Below are 18,439 nucleotides of genomic sequence, written 5' to 3'. Positions count from 1 at the left end.
ACTGCATAGTTTTTGGTTCAAACATTTGACTGATCTATACCCAGTTTAACAACATACTTCAAAAAAGTGAAACTGAAGAGTGGCTAACCTCTGGCAAAACCTACCTGGTAATGAAAGATCCCAGCAAAAGGGGCAGTAATAGGTACCTACAGGTCATTTACCTGCTTACCAGCAACCTTCAAATTGCTAACTGGTGTGGTAGGTGATGCAGTCTGGTAGCATCTTGAAAACAAGCTCTTTCCATCTGAGCAGAAAGGAAACTGCCCAAACAGCAGAGGAACAAAATTGACAAGGTGATTTTGGAAAACTGCAAGAGAAGGAAGACCAACTTGAATGTAGCATGGACTGATTACAGAGAGGCATTCAACTCTGCCAAATGACTGGATAATCAAGTGCTTAGAAATAACAGGAGTCAGTAGAAACAATAAAAGCTTTGTGCAAAAATCGATGGCAGAATGGGAGACATAGTTGCAGGTAAATGGTGAGAGATTGGGAGAAGTTAGTATCAATAGAGGAATATTTCAAAGAGACTGTCACCACCACTGTTTATCATTTCACTGATTTCTCTGTCAACAATACTGAATAACTCAGACCATGGCTATCAAACATCAAAAACATCTACTAGATCCTACCACCTTTACATTTACTTTACATCATATCATTTATGGATAATCTGAAGCTGTATGGAAAAAACACCATCTGAAATAGAATCGCTGCTCAACACTGTCCATATATACAGCCAAGATATTGCAATGAAGTTTGGACTGGGGAAATGTGCTACCATCAAATGGGAAAATAGTGAAAACTGAAGGAATCAAGATGCCCTACGGAAATAACATCAAGAGTCTGGATGAAGTTGATCACTACAAATACCTGGGTATCCTTCAAGCTGACAACATCGTATGCCAAAATCAAGAAAAAAGTTTAGAAGTGAATACATCAAGATAGTGAAGAAGATTTTAAAAGTCTAAACTCAGTGGATGAAATACCATCAAGGCAATCAACATCTGAGCAATTCTAGTCATTAGATACACAGAATAGTGGAATGGACTGAAGCAGAACTAAAAGCCCTGGATAGGAAGACCAAAAAAATAATGACAATTATTCATCCTTGCAACAGCATTGACAGACTCCAGCTACCAAGGAAAATAGGTGGGCATGGAATGTTGCAAGTACGTCAGATCAGGGGTCTCCAACTTTTCTGCCTTTGCGGAATCAGGGGGATGGTTCCATGCAAGCCGCGGGTGTCTGCACTTACGTGCACAGTTCCATTTATGCAATTATGGGTTATAATGTAATGAATAACCGCCATGCATTGTAATGTACTTATAGTTGGTACCTGTATTCAGCAGTTTCATAATTTTAATATATCAAGAATATTTTTTACACAAATTTGGTATCAAATGTTAATCTTGAACGTTTCTGCTCATAACAGGTTATGAGGTACATGGTCTTGAAAAACTACCAGATGGACCAGCAGTGATTGTTTTTTATCATGGAGCAACTCCCATAGACTTTTTCTACTTGTTAGCCACTGTTATTATCAGGAAAAAAAGAATCCTCCATATAGTTGCTGATCATTTTGTGTTTTTAATTCCAGGTAATTGTCTTGAATAATTAAGAGAAATTATTTATACATCTGAAATAATGTACTATATGGATAAGCTGTACTTCATAATTAGGTTGTGATATATATTGCAAGATAGCAGTAAACTAAATTGTTATTTTATTTTTTATTTTAAATAGTTGATTCAACTACTAATTATTCAATTATTCTGGCTTGTTAAGATTTAATTTCCTATCCTGAAGTCTTTATGTAGCTGCACACTATTTAAAAGAAACTTAGATATACCATTGTATCAGCTTTGGATTTCAAATTTCTTATCATGAAGCCTTTTGCAGCTACATTATAGTTAATTGTTTCCGGCTATTGATAGTTGAGGGAAAGTGCTTTTAATAATCAACATGATGTAAACTTTGCAGCATATATATATATATATATATATATATATATATATATATATATATGTATGTATGTATGTATGTATGTATGTATGTATGTATGTATAAACTATATAAAGATATTTGATTATTGGCTGTTAATTGATAGATTTCCTATCAGGATAAATTTTCATTATAAAAAAATTATAAATTTATAATTGTTATCACTGAGTGTTGATTTGAAAATATTTCCTTACATATGGATTGGTGAAATTTTAATCCTTTTTGTATTTCTCATAATTTACACCTGCTTTGTAGTTCATTATCTATCCTGTATTTTTCTGATAAAATATAGTGTCTGTGGAGAGATCATAATTTTATATCAATATTAGTCCTACAACAGATTCTTATGAATTCCAGGTATACAGTTATTAGTTAATGTGTTACATACTCTGCATGGATCTCAGGAAGAATGTAGAAAAGTATTGGAGAATGGAGGAATGGTGGCAGTTTCACCAGGGGGAGTACGGGAAGCACTCTTCAGTGATGGAAATTATACTATTATGTGGAAAAATCGTAAAGGATTTGCTCAGGTGGCCATTGATGCGAAAGTGGTAAGTATTCTGTGGGAGTAACTGGAATATAAGATTACAGCTGATTATGCCATGCTTAGAAATACAATGTTTCTGACAATAAACCCTTTCTGGTAAACTTTTAAGCAATAGGAAACAATGTGATGGAGAGAGGTGATTCAACCAAATTGGAAACAGTCCAGCGTCCTACAGGGATCTTAGGAGGTTGGACTGATACTAAGGAAACTCAACCCATCCTCAGTCACAGATTCTTGGGCCAGTCAGTATTCAGTCTACCTCACAGTACTTATTTTCAGCACCTTTTATAGATATGATTTTAGTTCGTTAACTTTCTAAAAAAGTATTATGCTTAACTATTTACTCCTAAAAGTATGTTTTGTATACACAATTGAAATGTATTTTTTAAACAATTGCACATTTATTGATTTAGTTTATTTCAAATGTACGAACTGCTGAATTCTAAGACATATAGCTTCTTTTCATTTTAGTTAAAGAAGCAAGAAAGGGAAATGTTACTGTTGAAAAATGTGTAGTTTAAAAAATGTATTTTTTTCTTTATACATTACTGTATCGGAACTGTTGAATTATTTTTTTAAAAAATCAATCAAAAATAGTGCATGCCCTTCTTCAAATTTCTCCAACTTTTCAGAAAATAGAAGTTAGGGAAAAGTTTTCTAGTCTGCTCCTCTGTTTGGCTTTTCTTGCCATATAAAAGCAGGTGATATAACCCTTTAATAACTGTATGCACATTAAAGAGTCATTACTGTTTATGCATTAAAAAGGGCAAGGTGAGAATGTATCTCTTTAGATTTTTCAATACAAATTTCCCGTAATATTTATATAAACACTATGGCATTATGTACTGTGGTAATTTTTACTTAATACTACGTTAATGCTAATTAATAGCTGACACTGAACAATTCAAATACTGGTACTCCAAAACTTTATGAATCAAATTCTAATATACTCTATCAGGGGCTTATATTATGTTTACTTTGGTTGATATGATACTTTTGTAGGGACAAATGCATCACTGTTAGGACTGCAGAGTCTTGACAGGGACACATTAAAAAGCCAGCTGGCAGCAAAAACCTGTTTTTTTAAGCATTGAAGCAGATACAGTCCTTAGATTCTTCTGTGGGTTTTCAGTAACCTTTCCAGATGTGTTGCATAGCTGCTTTGTTTTGAGGGTATTTCCACTGAAAGGTATTGCCTCGCATACATTTATAGACAACCTAAGAAGTTCTTCAAGGAGTTGTCTGAGCTTCCAGACACAGCAGCTGAATGAATGCTTTCGAGCATGAATGCTTTGCTTGTGCCAACAGACTTTGCAAAATGCCTTTCCCATTCTTAATGCAGACAAAATGATTATTATCAGCATCTCAGATTTCTCCATAACTTGTTTGATGAAAATGAACATTTGAGAATGTCCTAGATAACTTTCTATTTCGTTAACCGCTTGCAGGACAAGGTTGCTTTTCTGAAATGTGGAGAACTTCATACATAAAAGAGCAGTGCAAAAATGTAATAGACTTAACATTCTAGCTCAAATATTCTCAGAGTGCAGACCTATAATTCCTATAGATTGAAGGCTGAAGTTGCAATAATGGGAGACTTATATAACTTTGTAGTGAGAAGGTTGGATTGAGAATGGATGACTTAAGACTCAAATTCCCTCTAAGTTACAAAATTCACCCACTGAGTCCTTGCAAAAAAAGAAAAAGATACTTCAGATTCTTAGAGGGAAATGTGACTAAGAAATAGTTTCCTATACTTGTATATAACTTTGTGATTTAGTATAAAATCAATTGATTATGGGAAATAATTCGTTAATGTGTATCTTCATTACTCTATTCTTTTAGCCCATCATTCCCATGTTCACACGAAATATTCGGGAAAATATCCGAATAGTTGGAGGACAAACAAGTATGCAATTTTGTTTGGATTGTATTGTATTAAGTCATTTGTGGTTATATTTTATTTGTCCTAATTAGAGCTCGTTTTGGCTCTGTTATGCCTATAATGCTGGATATGATTTTAAATAAAATCTCTGGTTTTTAATATCATGTTCTAATATATAAATAAGCTGCTTGGTCTCTTGTACAAGAAAAAAACTATTGTTATTTCATTTATATATTGTCTTTCTGTGGCAGCTGAAAGCAACATATCTGGATTTCCCATTTTTAATGCCAGATCAACAGTACGGTAGAATATATGAATCTGTCTCAATGTAAAGTTGTCCTGAGACTGCATGAAGGACAGACGCAAAATTAAGCACCCCAGATGAATCCACGTTCATCTCTTTAATCACTGCATTACACTGCAGTCTGGGTGTGTAGAATTTGTTAGATGTTCTGCATGACAACAGATAATTTTTTATCATTTGCTTTTGAGGTTTGATATTTTTCCTTTGAGAGATTACAGTTTGATAAAAAAAAAAAGCTGAAAAAATGGAAAACTCAACCAGTTTAGTATAGTGGTTAAGATGCTTGACTAGAAACTGGGACACTCTTGAGTTTTAGTATTCTCTTAGGCATAAAACCCCATTGGCTGATTGTGGCTCAGTCACTTTCTCTTATTCGAACTCATATCATAGGATTGTTATGGAGAAAATATGAGGCAGCAACATTATGTCCAGTATCTTTAATATAAAGCGGATATAAATCAAAATTGTTATTGTTGATAAATTTAACTCGTAAGAACAGTTCTTCTTGATCAAGCAAGAAGCAGCCATTTAGTAGCCAATCAGATACTTCTACAGTATTCAAAGATAGGAGGTGAAAGCATATTCCTCTTTGACCATGAGTCCCTTATAACTGGCATTTAAAAACTCAGTGTTCCCAACGCAGAGGTAACATTGAGTCTTCAAGACTAATAGCCATTAACCCTTAGGAGTCATGGTGGTGCACTGGTTAGAATTCCACTGGAGACCACTTCCAGACTCCAAACTTGTTCCAGACCATTACAAACCAGTCTAGCGACTAATTGCAAGCACTGTTCCTCCTTGCAGTTACCTCTCTCCTGTCTCCTCTCCTTTCACTACATCCTAGTTTTTTAGCCTGGTATCTTTCTCTGTCCTTTAATATTTTATCAAGCTGCAATGCAACTTTAAGTTCCTAATGCGGAGTTCAGGATGGTGCTGGAAGCATGCACTAAATTGCTGTTCAGATTTGAGACAAGAAGCAACTTTATACAGGTTTTGTGATTGAATCACTACTTCTTGGATTTTTTAAATGAATAAATGGGTAAAAATACATAATTGTACCTGCTACACTATTAATCCCTCTTTTTTTAATTAACCAGAATTATTAAGATCGATATATGAGTATCTTCGTTTGCCACTAGTTCTTCTGTATGGAAACTTTCCAGTTAAACTGCAGACATATTTGGGAGATCCTATTCCATATGAGCCAAACATAACTGCAGAAGAACTGGCCGAAAAAGTAAGATCTTCCTATCTTGGTCAAGGTTACCACGTTAAAATAGCCTTGTAAAATAACCTTGTAAAATAACCTCACAAGGTTAAAATAAAGACTCCTGGATGGATGGCCAAAATACTTTCAGCTTATACTAACTATATTGATGTTCAGAGAACATTTTTGTAATTCAAATTGTGGATCGAAACATAAATTTTTATTCAAATAAATAGTACAAAAACACAGGATTGTTTGAAAATTAAGCTGAATGAAAGGTTAGGGAATTCTGTCAATATCTATTGATTTATTTTATAGGCAAAGTTCCCAAAGTACAAGCAATTCTTGAGTTTTATTTTTTATGTAGCAGCAGTATTCTCTACTTCTTTTAAATTTTTACTTCTAATTGTTGTTAAATGCATAATGGTCAATTGTCTATAATTTAAATTTTTAGGAACTGCTTTTAATTTTTTTATTAATTGATTCTGAACTATTTGGAATTCTTTTTTGTTTTAAAAGGTAGCACATTCATGAGTTCATTAAAATTATAGAAATAAAAATATATTTTACAGTTCAATCATATAGAAGCAAAAGTACATTATGATATAATTTGCATAGCCCAAAAAACTTTTTTAGAGCCAAAGAGTAAAAGATCAGCTATCAACAATGTGATAGTAAAACTCAGCAGTCAACAGCCATTAGAGATGGTTTTTCAAACTTTTTTAGAAAAATAAAAGTGAAAGGGAGAGCTGCACATCCTTAGAGGCAATTCACTGAGGTTGGAACCATTTACAAAAATGATTCTGTTTCTAAGCTCTATCACTCAGATTAATTTTAGAGCCTCAACAAAATTTCAAATGGACCAGAAGTGATAAGTCCCATCCTACTTGCACTAATTCAGTTTTATGATAGATAATGATTTTATTCTTCTTGCCAGATTACGGTAGTTTGCCTTTGTTCATGAACACTTTTTTCAGTGAAGATGTGGGAAAGATTATGAAACTATGAAGACTCCTAAAATAAAATGGTCACTTTTTATAAATGAATAAATTGGGTTTTTTATCAATCATATATGGTTTAATAACAGAATTAATAGTCTAAGAATAGTTTAGGACATTATACAGTGAGGGGAAAAAGTATTTGATCCCTTGCTGATTTTGTACATTTGCCTACTGCCAAAGTCTATAATTTTATCAGTCTATAATTTTAATGGTAGGTTTATTTTAACAGTGAAGAGACAGAATAATAACAAAAAAATCCAGAAAAATACATTTCAAAAAAGTTATAAATTGATTTGCATTTTAATGAGTGAAATAAGTATTTAACCCCTACTCAAAACATGACTTAGTACTTGGTGGCAAAACCCTTGTCGGCAATCACAGAGGTCAGACATTTCTTGTAGTTGGCCACTAGGTTTGCACACATCTCAGGAGGGATTTTGCCCCACTGCTCTTTGCAGATCCTCCAAGTCATTAAGGTTTCGAGGCTGACATTTGGCAGCTCGAATCTTCAGCTCCCTCCAAAGATTTTCTATGGGATTAAGGTCTGGAGACTGGCTAGGCCACTCCAGGACCTTAATGTGCTTCTTCTTGAGCCACTCCTTTGTTGCCTTAGCCGTATGTTTTGGGTCATTGTCATGCTGGAATACCCATCCATGACCCATTTTCAGTGCTCTGGCTGAGGGAAGGACGTTCTCACCCAAGATTTGATGGTACATGGCCCTGTCCATCGTCCCTTTAATGCAGTGAAGTTGTCCTGTCCCCTTAGCAGAAAAACACCCCCAAAGCATAATGTTTCCACCTCCATGTTTGACAGTGGGAATGGTATTCTTGGGACCATAGGCAGCATTCCTCCTCCTCCAAACACAGCGAGTTGAGTTGATGCCAAAGAGCTCAATTTTGGTCTCACCTGACCACAACACTTTCACCCAGTTCTCTTCTGAATCATTCAGATGTTCATTGGTAAACTTCAGACAAGTCTGTACATATGCTTTCTTGAGCAGGGGACCATGCAGGTGTTGCAGGATTTCAGTCCTTCACGGCATAGTGTGTTGCCAATTGTTTTCTTGGTGACTATGGTCCCAGCTGCCTTGAGATCATTGACAAGATCCTCTCATGTAGTTGTGTGCTGATTCCTCACCGTTCTCATGATCATTGAAACTCCACGAGGTGAGATTTTGCACGGAGCCCCAGACCAAGGGAGATTAACAGTTATTTTGTGTTTCTTCCATCTGTGAATAATCGCACCAACTGTTGTCACCTTTTCACCAAGATGCTTGGTGATCGTCTTGTAGCCCAGCTTTGGGTAAGTCTAGAATCTTGTCCCTGACATCCTTGGACAGCTCTTAGGTCTTGGCCATGGTGGAGAGTTTGGAATCTGATTGACTGATTGCTTTTGTGAACAGGTGTTCAGGCACCCTTTAAGAGAGTGCTCCTAATCTCAGCTCGTTACCTGTAGAAAAGACACCTGGGAGCCAGAAAACTTGCTGATTGATAGGGTATCAGATACTCATTTCACTCATTAAAATACAAATCAATTTATAGCTTTTTTGAAATGAGTTATTCTGTCTCTCACTGTTAAAATAAGCCTACTATTAAAATTATAGACTGATCATTTCTTTGTCAGTGGGCAAACGTGCAAAATCAGCAGGGGATCAAATACTTTTCCCCCTCACTGTATTATATAAATAAAGGATTTTGCATTGTTCAATGGAGCTGGGAGTTTCAGAATGCCTTGCCATTCAGCAGAAGACAGAATTCCCTTTTAACAAACACAAAATCAGAGTAGCCCAGAATCAGCATGGCTGAAACCTACTCCTATGTTTATTATTAGATTTTGTACTGATTTTGTATCTAATGAAAACTAATTTCCACAACAAGAAATCTATATATTTTGTATTTGTGTGGGTTCTGTAATTTCAGGGTTAAATTATTGAATGTCTGGTTTATGTTGTATTTTGAAAAGGATTCATTTTTCTTTTGATTTTTAAATGTAATTTACCATTGAATTATGCAATAATAATGAATAATTTATATTTCTCATCCTTCATTCCCCTCATAGGCAAAGGACGCAGTACAATGTTTAATAGACAAACATCAGAAAATACCAGGAAATGTGTGGAGAGCCTTGATGGAACGAGTTTCAACGGAGGAACAAGACAATGAATAACTTTGGCAAATCATTGTGAAAATTTTTGAATGATATTTTAATGTGATATATTACTTAAGAATTGTTACAATAGTTTTTTATTTGCTGTGCAAATGTGTAATTTTACAGAAAACCAGACTTTGAAGACCATTGTTACATGTATTGCTCAGGAAAGTAAATATTTCATTATAAGTACTTTGTTTTCACAGAAATAAAACTGTAGTTTAAAAACCACATTCCTAATTTGGAATAAGATGTAAACATGATTTTTAGGCTTTTTGAAAATACATCAAATATATAGCATATTTCTAGTACTTCTTAAATTAAGTGTAAGCTTTAAATGGATTGGGACTAAATTTGGTATTTTTTTATAAAACTTGGACTTTTTAATTCCATGTATTCTCCAGTGTAGTAGAAGTTCTCTTTGATTTCTCTATCAAATCAGGCTTGCACTAATTCATTTTTATGAAAAATATATTGGATCATGTAATTAAAAGGAACTTTTAGTTGGATATAATTTTGAATAACTTTAAAGCATAAAATAATATTTAACGATATCTATATTGGACACAATAGGAAATCTAATTCTGTTATACCTTGTTCTGTTTAAGAAAAAAAATGGCAACAATTGACATTCTTATATAGGTAATCCTCAACTTACAACCACAATTGAGCCTAAAATTTCTGTCGCTAAGTGAGACAGTTAAGTGAATTTTGCCCCATTTACCATCTTTCTTGCCACAATTGTTAAGTAAATCACTGCAATTGTTAAGTTAGTAACACGGTAGTTAAGTAAATCTGCCTTTTCCATTGACTTTGCTTGTCAGAAGGTTGCAAAAGATGATCACATGACCCTGGGACACTGCAGTCCTCATAACTATGGGTCGATTGCAAAGCATCTGAATTTTAATCACATGACCACTGGGATGTTGCAATGATCATAAGTGTGAAAAATGGTCATAAGTCACTTTTTTTTAGTGCTGTTGTAACTTTGAACACTAAATGAACTGTTGTAACTTGAGAACTACCTGTATAGAGTAGACATTCTTTCTTTTATAGGTCATCTTCTGATATCTAGTGTAATTACTTTTATTTCTTTTTTACTTCACATAATTTACTTTTCCCTCTCCTAATTTAATATGTGTTCATAAGTGTTTCATAGAAAATGTAGAAAATGTAAACTGTAGAAAATGTAGAAAAATAGCTAAATTATAGTATATACAAAAGATTTTAATTAAATGGGGGGATTGTTAAAGGAAAATTGTACCTTAAAACTTTTCAATAAAAAAAAAAGATTTTAATTAAATGTTTCTTTACCAAAATTTTAAAGTAATCAAATTTATGCATGCAGAAGCTACTCATATAAGCAAGAAAGTTCCAGTATCTATATTCATTAATACTTAGAATTATACTTAGAATTTAGTTCTATATTATTGCTCAGCACTGCTTATGCTGGCATTTAAAAAGAGAAAGTTAATTTAAGGCTTTGTAAATAATATGAATTGGCACTGCATAAAGAAGAACTTCTGCAGTAGAAATTAATCATTTTGCTGTTTCCCAGCAAGTACTACTGTACATTTTTGGGTAAATGCTAATTTATTATGATCTTGTGTCTCCTGGAAATTAAAATTCATGGATTATAGGTATACTTTTGTGCCAAGGCAGTACGAAGGCACCAAGATGTGCCTCCCTTACAATAGTGACTCTGGGATCAATAATCATTCAATCAGAGGCTTACATAGTCGGTTACAATCCCATCACGCTGAGAACATTTGCACAGTGATTTGAAGTGATAATCCTTTTATTGGGAAGTATGTCTCCTAAGAACATGTTTCAGTGTTTCCTCTTTTGGTTACAGTTAATATATAGAGTGGGCTGAATATTAATGAATAGGCCCATTCATGTATCTTAAAGATGCCTCTCGTCAAATGGTTGAATTAATAGTCAAAGAGCATGACAGTTCTTTACTGCATCATTTGCACTATAGTGTACATGTCATTTTGATGTCATTGTGACTTGCTATATGCTCAAACATGATTGAATGATTATTGACAACTTTTTTTTACAGGGCCCTTCATGGATAGTCGGCAACTAGTGGAGTAAAATCCGTACGGACTCCTTTTTCATGTATAATGTTCAATTCTGAGCATTTTTTTAAGGTTCCTCATAGTGTTGAATCCCTTTTTAAGCTTAGATTTTGTTTTAAACGTTCCATGTATGTTTATTTGCAGATTTATAACTGTCTAAACCTACCTATGAGTAGCTTATTTATGATATATGCATAGGACATTTACTTTGTTGTTTTTATTAATACAAAATAACTTAAAACTTTGGGGGAGAACATTATATTTGATAATGTTCTGAGCAATATTTTTACTTTTGGGGGAAAGATAGTTCTCCAGAGCTCTTAAATGAAAACCATTCTGTATTAACCATTATAATCCACAAGGCAGGACTTTCTTCCTTTAAAATTTTAAGTAGAAAATTAGCTTTATTATGTCTTTTTTCAGATTTCAGCATGCATAAAATTGTTTTAGGAAGATGCCATATGAAACTAGAGTGTTTTACCATAAGCCTATTTCTCTGTCAGGATTTTCTGGAGTGGAGTGGGGATATCTGAGCATTGAAATGTATCCAATAGTAATAAAAACAGAACTCCTGTAAATCTTATATTTGCTGTAATTCTACTTCCAGAAAAAAAGTATTTTGATTGCTACTTGTACTACTTGTACTGTTTATTCATGGTAAATGATAACAAATATTTTCTTTCTTATTATTCTTTCTAAGGTACCTTATACATGTAAATCTGATGTTATATGATCACGTTTAACTTAATGATGCACATATGGCAAGACACTAATTCCCCACTTGCCAATAATACATATACAAAAACAAGCCTTTTTAACCTTACTTTTCAACTCCCTTAAGATCTTAAAAGGAAATTGTACAAAACAAGTTGTTATGACGATCATTTGATAATTATCATTAAAAGGTTGGACTCGGGAAATAGTCACTACTGTAATGATTTGTGAAAAGTATTAAACAGCTAGAGAAGTCATCCAACAGGTAAAGAAGGGATTAATGCCCATATTTAGGACCTTTTCTGTCCTTTTAAATTTTTAAGTTTTAAATTTTTTTTAAGCTTTGTTGCCGTTGCAAAATGTATTGCTTTTACTTTAACATTTTCAATTCCATTCGCTGTTTAATTATTTTATTTCAGACTGATTACTCAATGTTTAGATTATTAAAAACTATTTGTAAAGTACTTCCAGGAGTGATACAGGAAACTTATAAATATCTTGAGATCAGGGTTATGGTTACTGCTGGATATTATTTTTTCTGAATAATGCTTTTAAATCACTTAAATGATAGTAACAGACTGAAATGTAGTTCATTTTTAAGAATATTTAAATATATTTTAGTTGCAGTTATTCCATATTGTTTTTTTTATTTTTATGTCATGTGATGTAAAAATATCTACTGAATAAAGCTGAAGTAATAACTAGAAAATATCCTACATATCATATTACTTACTTTGTATATTCTATTGCTTGTTGTTCTTGTCTTGAATACTATTCATGAAATACCTTGATCATCCAGAAATACCTTTATTTGCATGCAGATGAGATTACAGCAGACAAGGTGTGGTAGATGATGAAATGGACGGTAATTCAAGGTCAAAAGACAGTTACGACTCCCAGTGTCTGCACACGTATCTGCCGGTTATGAAGGAGCACGTGTGTCTGCCGGTTATGGAGGAGGAGAATCCCCAGGAAGAAAGAAGGAGGAAGTCCATCCCAGAAAGGGGAGGGGTGTAGGACACATGGTCAGGAGAATGGACTGACTTAGAATTGATTTCTAATTCTCTGCAGGCTCCAATAAAGTTAGTTCCACAGTCAGACCTTAATGACTCTACTGTTACCGTCCATTTCATCATCTACCACACCTTGTCTGCTGTAATCTTATCTGCATGCAAATAAAGGTATTTCTGGATGATCAAGGTATTTCATGAGTTCTGCTATCTGGAAGAGAGCTGTTAATAGTGATAACATCTGCTTATATAGACCAGCACAGGGGTCTTAACAAAGGGATCAATCACAATACAGCAGCTTGATCCAGAATAAAATACCATAGTCACTGAAGACCATATAAAACAATCAAATGAAAGAAAGAAGATATATAATTAGTAGCCAGGAACAATAAAGCGGAAATTGTATGTTTTCACTAGTATGAAATACTAGAGACACGAGAGCCTTCATAAGTGATTTTTTTTAGCATTAGTAGGGTAATTCTCAAATGGCTGCTTTAAAGCTTTTTCCCAGTTGTGTCTCTGTGTTTATGTCCAGGAGAAGATTTTTCTGTGTGGGTAAAATTTTGAAAGAATTGTTTATGTCTTCTGGAATAGTAAGAGCAGGAGTAACTTATGTAAGTAACAGAGTGATTTGTAGCAAATCCTGCCTGCCTTCTTCACACCACAAAGGGTAGCTATTTCTCTTTTTAAAGCCTTTAGGATACAACATCATCTCCCCTAACCTTAACTCATGCTTCCCATTGATTTTCTGTTATTTATTTATTCATTCATTCATTCATTCATTTATTCATTCATTCATTTCTGGCTGCCTGCCTGCCTTTACAGGTGAAACTCGAAAAATTAGAATATCGTGCAAAAGTTCATTTATTTCAGTAATGCAACTTAAAAGGGGAAACTAATATATGAGATAGACTCATTACATGCAAAGCAAGATAGTTCAAACCGTGATTTGTCATAATTGTGATGATTATGGCATACAGCTCATGAAAACCCCAAATCCACAATCTCAGAAAATTAGAATATTGTGAAAAGGTGCAATATTCTAGGCTCAAAGTGTCCCACTCTAATCAGTTAATTAAGCCATAACACCTGCAAAAGGTTCCTGAGCCTTTAAATGGTCTCTCAGTCTGATTCAGTAGGAATCACAATCATGGGGAAGACTGCTGACCTGACAGTTGTGTAGAAAACCATCATTGACACCCTCCATAAGGAGGGAAAGCCTCAAAAGGTAATTGCAAAAGAAGTTGGATGTTCCCAAAGTGCTGTATCAAAGCACATTAATAGAAAGTTATGTGGAAGGGAAAAGTGTGGAAGAAAAAGGTACACAAGCAGCAGGGATGAACACAGTCTGGAGAGGATTGTCACGAAAAGGCCATTCAAAAGTGTTTGGGACTTTCACAAGGAGTGGACTGAGGCTGGAGTCAGTGCATCAAGAGCCACCACACACAGACGGATTCTGGACATGGGCTTCAAATGTCGTATTCCTCTTGTCAAGCCGCTCCTGAACAACGTCAGAAGCGACTTACCTGGGCTAAAGAAAAACAGACCTGGTCTGTTGCTCAGTGGTCCAAAGTCCTCTTTTCTGATGAGAGCAACTTTTGCATCTCATTTGGAAACCAAGGAACCAGAGTCTGGAGGAAGAATGGAGAGGCACACACTGCAAGATGCTTGAGGTCCAGTGTGAAGTTTCCACAGTCTGTGTTGATTTGGGGAGCCATGTCATCTGCTGGTGTTGGTCCACTGTGCTTCATTAAGTCCAGGGTAAACACAGCCATCTACCAGGAGATTTTGGAGCACTTCATGCTTCCTTCCGCAGACGAGCTTTATGGGGATGCTGACTTCATTTTCCAGCAGGACGTGGCACCTGCCCACACTGCCAACAGCACCAAAACCTGGTCCAATGACCGTGGGATTACTGTGTTTGATTGGCCAGCAAACCCACCTGACCTGAACCCCTTAGAGAATCTATGGGCATTGCCAAGAGAAAGATGAGAGACATGAGACCGAACAATGCAGAAGAGCTGAAGGCCGCTATTGAAGCATCCTGGTCTTCCATAACACCTCAGCAGTGCCACAGGATGATAGCTTCCATGCCATGCCGCATTGAGGCAGTAATTGCTGCAAAAGGGGCCCAAATCAAGTACTGAGTACATATGCATGCTTATACTTTTCAGAGGTCCTATATTGTTCTATGTACACTCCTTGTTTTATTGATTGCATGTAATATTCTAATTTTCTGAGATTGTGGATTTGGGGTTTTCATGAGCTGTACGCCATAATCATCACAATTATGACAAATCACAGCTTGAACTATCTTGCTTTGCATGTAATGAGTCTCTCATATATTAGGTTCCCCTTTTAAGTTGCATTACTGAAATAAATGAACTTTTGCATGATATTCTAATTTTTTGAGTTTCACCTGTATATCCAACACATGTGTCTATGGAAATTCTCAATTATCCAGGCCATACATGTAAGTGGGAGATAGGTGATATCATATCTCTTCTATTGACTCCTCTTTCAAACCAATCCTCTCTGTCCTGCAATTTGAGGGAGGGAGGGACAATGGAAGGGAGGGAGGGAGGGAAGGATGAAGGGACAAAGAAGGAGGAAAGAAAGGAAGGGACAATGAGAGAGAGGGAGGAAGGAGGGCACCCACCCCAGTCCCACCCTCCACCAGAGACCCATAGATTCCCCCCCCCACACACACAGGCACCTTGCAACCTGAGTGATGAGCTGCCCCCCACCCCCGTGCATTGACTTTGCTTGTCAAAAAGTTCCAAAAGGTGATCACATGACCCTGGAACACTGACCGTCATAAGTATGAATCAGTTGCCTAGCATTTGAATGTAAATCACATGACCCTGGGGATGCTGCAACAGTCATAAGTGTGAAAAATGGTCATCAGTCACTTTTTTCAGTGCTGTCGTAACTTCAAACAGTCACTAAGTGAATTGTAAGTTGAGGACTACCTGTACTTTTATCTTTTTTTTCCTTTTTTTTGGTCAAGTTTTTGACACCTTGCTGGGTGACTGGTGGTACTCGGACATTGCCTTATCCTAAATGTGGTACAATGGGTGAAAAGGTTGAAAAGCCCTAGACTACAAGACCTCCAAGGTCCCTTCCAGCTCTATTCTATTCTATTCTATTATCAATGGGGTGATGCTGTTGCCCAAGGCATCTCCCGAAGCACAGACTCCCAATACCACCCTTTCTGAACGTACAGAGGAAAAGCAAAAGGAAAACTTGGATCTTGCGGATGGTGAAGTGTTTCTGTTTTGAAAGAGGGTGAGGCAGATGGACGGGCTGCTCTTCCTGGCTGGGCTGACCCGGATTAGTTAATTCCGGCTATGAGGGGGACAGGATTGGCATTGGGGTTCCTTTTGGCTGACTGGCATCAGCCAAAGCCTTGATTCCAGTGGAGTGCAGGAGCCTTCCCTGTCTATCTGTCCTAAAGCTCTAACCCATCAGAATAAAATCCTGCCGGTATACCTGATGGGAGGTGGCTCTGCTTCTTGAAAGGCTCCCAAAAGAATTCACTGTAAAGGCGAGAGTCCCGAGGCTATTCTTCCTCTGCCCCTGCGAGAGGAATCCTGAGGGTACCGGAGTGAAGCAATGTTCATTTCAGGCCTTATTTGGTAGGATTTGGGTAGGATCAAAGGAAAAACAACAGAATCCCCTTCCTTTGCTATTGTCACTTTTCCTCCTCCTTCCTCCTCCTCCTCAGCTCACTTAGGCTTTAGTATTAAAATGTTAATCTACTCCTTTTCAGGGCAAGTAAACTTGGAGAAAAATCAGTACCAGGCAGAGGTTTTCGAAAAGAAGAGAGAATCTGTATGATTATCGTTCTTCACTGAAATTAAGCATATGCAACACAGTCAGCTTCCCTCAATTTGTTACCCTCCCCCAATGCCTTCAATGAATGTTTGCAATGAACTTTTGTTCAGTGGGTTAGGACGCTGAGCTTGTCAATTAGAAGGTTGGCAGTTTGGTGGGTCGAATCCCGAGTGCCGCATAACAAGAGTGAGCGCCTGTTACTCGTCCCAGCTTCTGCCAACCTAGCAGTTCGAAAGCACGTAAAAATGCAAGTAGAAAAATAGGGACCACTACGGTGGGAAGGTAACAGCGTTCTGTGTGCCTTTGTCGTCTAGTCATGCCGGCCACATGACCATGGAGACGTCCTTGGACAAGTGCTGGCTCTTCGGCTTTGAAACAGAGATGAGCACCGGCCCCTAGAGTTAAAAATGACTAGCACGCATGTGCAGGGGAACCTTTACCTTACTAAACCCCCAAATACATGGATAGAAGCAAATATTACCTTAATACCAAAAGAAGACTCAGATTTGACACAGATAAAAAATTATAGACCGATGTTATTTTTTTTTATTTAAAAAGTTTTACAATACATTTTGACTTTAATCCCCCCCTCCCCCACCCCTATCCCTCTCCCCCACTCCCTCCTCCCCCCCCCCCGACTTCCCAGAGCTAAATACAGGGCATAAAATCAAAAAACAAACATAAACACCCCTATGTTATCAACAATAAACTATAAATTCTATTTCTCTCTAGCTCATATAAAATGAGTACAAACAATATTAATATTACAAATAAAGTAGAAAAGAAAAAGAGGAAAACAGAAAAAGATCTTTACTCAAAATAAATTTTCTTAATCCCAGTCCTTATTCATATTAATTTAAAAAAAAAAAAAGGAAAAGAAAAAAAAACTTTCACCTGCTATTTGCATTCTCCCACCTTTCTCTAATTTCCAAACAAATTCTCAGTTACGCACCAAAAGCGCTTATCTCTGTTAATCTTAATAATCTCCAACCAAACTAAACTATAATCAAAAATAGTTCTTGCATGTATCACGCCAAATGTCTCACAGTTCCAAATCATCCTTAAGTTCAAATAAAAGTTCAAATAAAAAGAGTATATATAAAAAAAAAATTAGGCAATCTCTAAGACAACCTGTTGTTAATTAGGAGCTTACATACCCACTCTTAGTTCAACACATACTTTAAGTCCATAACCCTAATATACTTTTCTAGCAAGCAAATAACATCAATCTTAAATTGTGTAAAATATTAAAAAAAGGAAAAAAAAACTTTCTTTCTCCTCTATAATAATTTTACTCCATTGACATTCTAATCTAAAAATTTAATCAGCAATCTTAACGCCCCAAAACTTTTGGAGCACCTCTGTCATGACCCCCAAAACTTCTTTAGACCGCTCTCCTCCTACATCTTCACTGTAAGCACACTTTGAAGATTCCATAACTTTCTGCTGGTCTTGCTCTTGCTCTCGTCTCGCTCTTCTTAGGGCGGCACGCGTCATCTTCTGGCCTCCTGCAGCAACCGATGAGACTGTGGCTTGATCCCCTCCAACACCATTGTCCTCTGTCTGTCTATCTGCAACATCTTGAAACTTTCCCACACCGTATCCTTTTGCAGCTTCCAAAAATGATAGGGGGGTTGCTTTTAACACATTACTATAAAAATCACGTGCCTGAGCCACAGTAACCAAACGATGTCTTT

The 18,439-nt window shown here is 36.1% G+C and overlaps 1 protein-coding gene across 1 annotated transcript in view; it reads left to right on the top strand.

Moving 5' to 3' along the window:
- The window catches only part of LOC308666705 (uncharacterized protein), a gene marked incomplete at its 5' end in the record, with an annotated part of 46,231 nt that extends 37,004 nt beyond the window's left edge, over positions 1-9,227 (top strand). The window contains 5 exons of the mRNA XM_081325600.1: positions 1,436-1,600; positions 2,362-2,555; positions 4,397-4,460; positions 5,838-5,977; positions 9,008-9,227. Coding sequence (XP_081181726.1) covers positions 1,436-1,600; positions 2,362-2,555; positions 4,397-4,460; positions 5,838-5,977; positions 9,008-9,115 — 671 coding nt within the window. The 3' untranslated portion in view covers positions 9,116-9,227. The remainder of the gene's footprint in view (positions 1-1,435; positions 1,601-2,361; positions 2,556-4,396; positions 4,461-5,837; positions 5,978-9,007) is intronic.
- Positions 9,228-18,439: the final 9,212 nt, after the last annotated feature.

This window comes from Vipera berus (genome assembly GCF_964194415.1).
Source record: "Vipera berus genome assembly, chromosome: 3".
Lineage (NCBI taxonomy): Eukaryota > Metazoa > Chordata > Lepidosauria > Squamata > Viperidae > Vipera > Vipera berus.
Note: the sequence above shows the minus strand (reverse complement) of the source record. Positions and strands in the feature narration are given on the sequence as shown.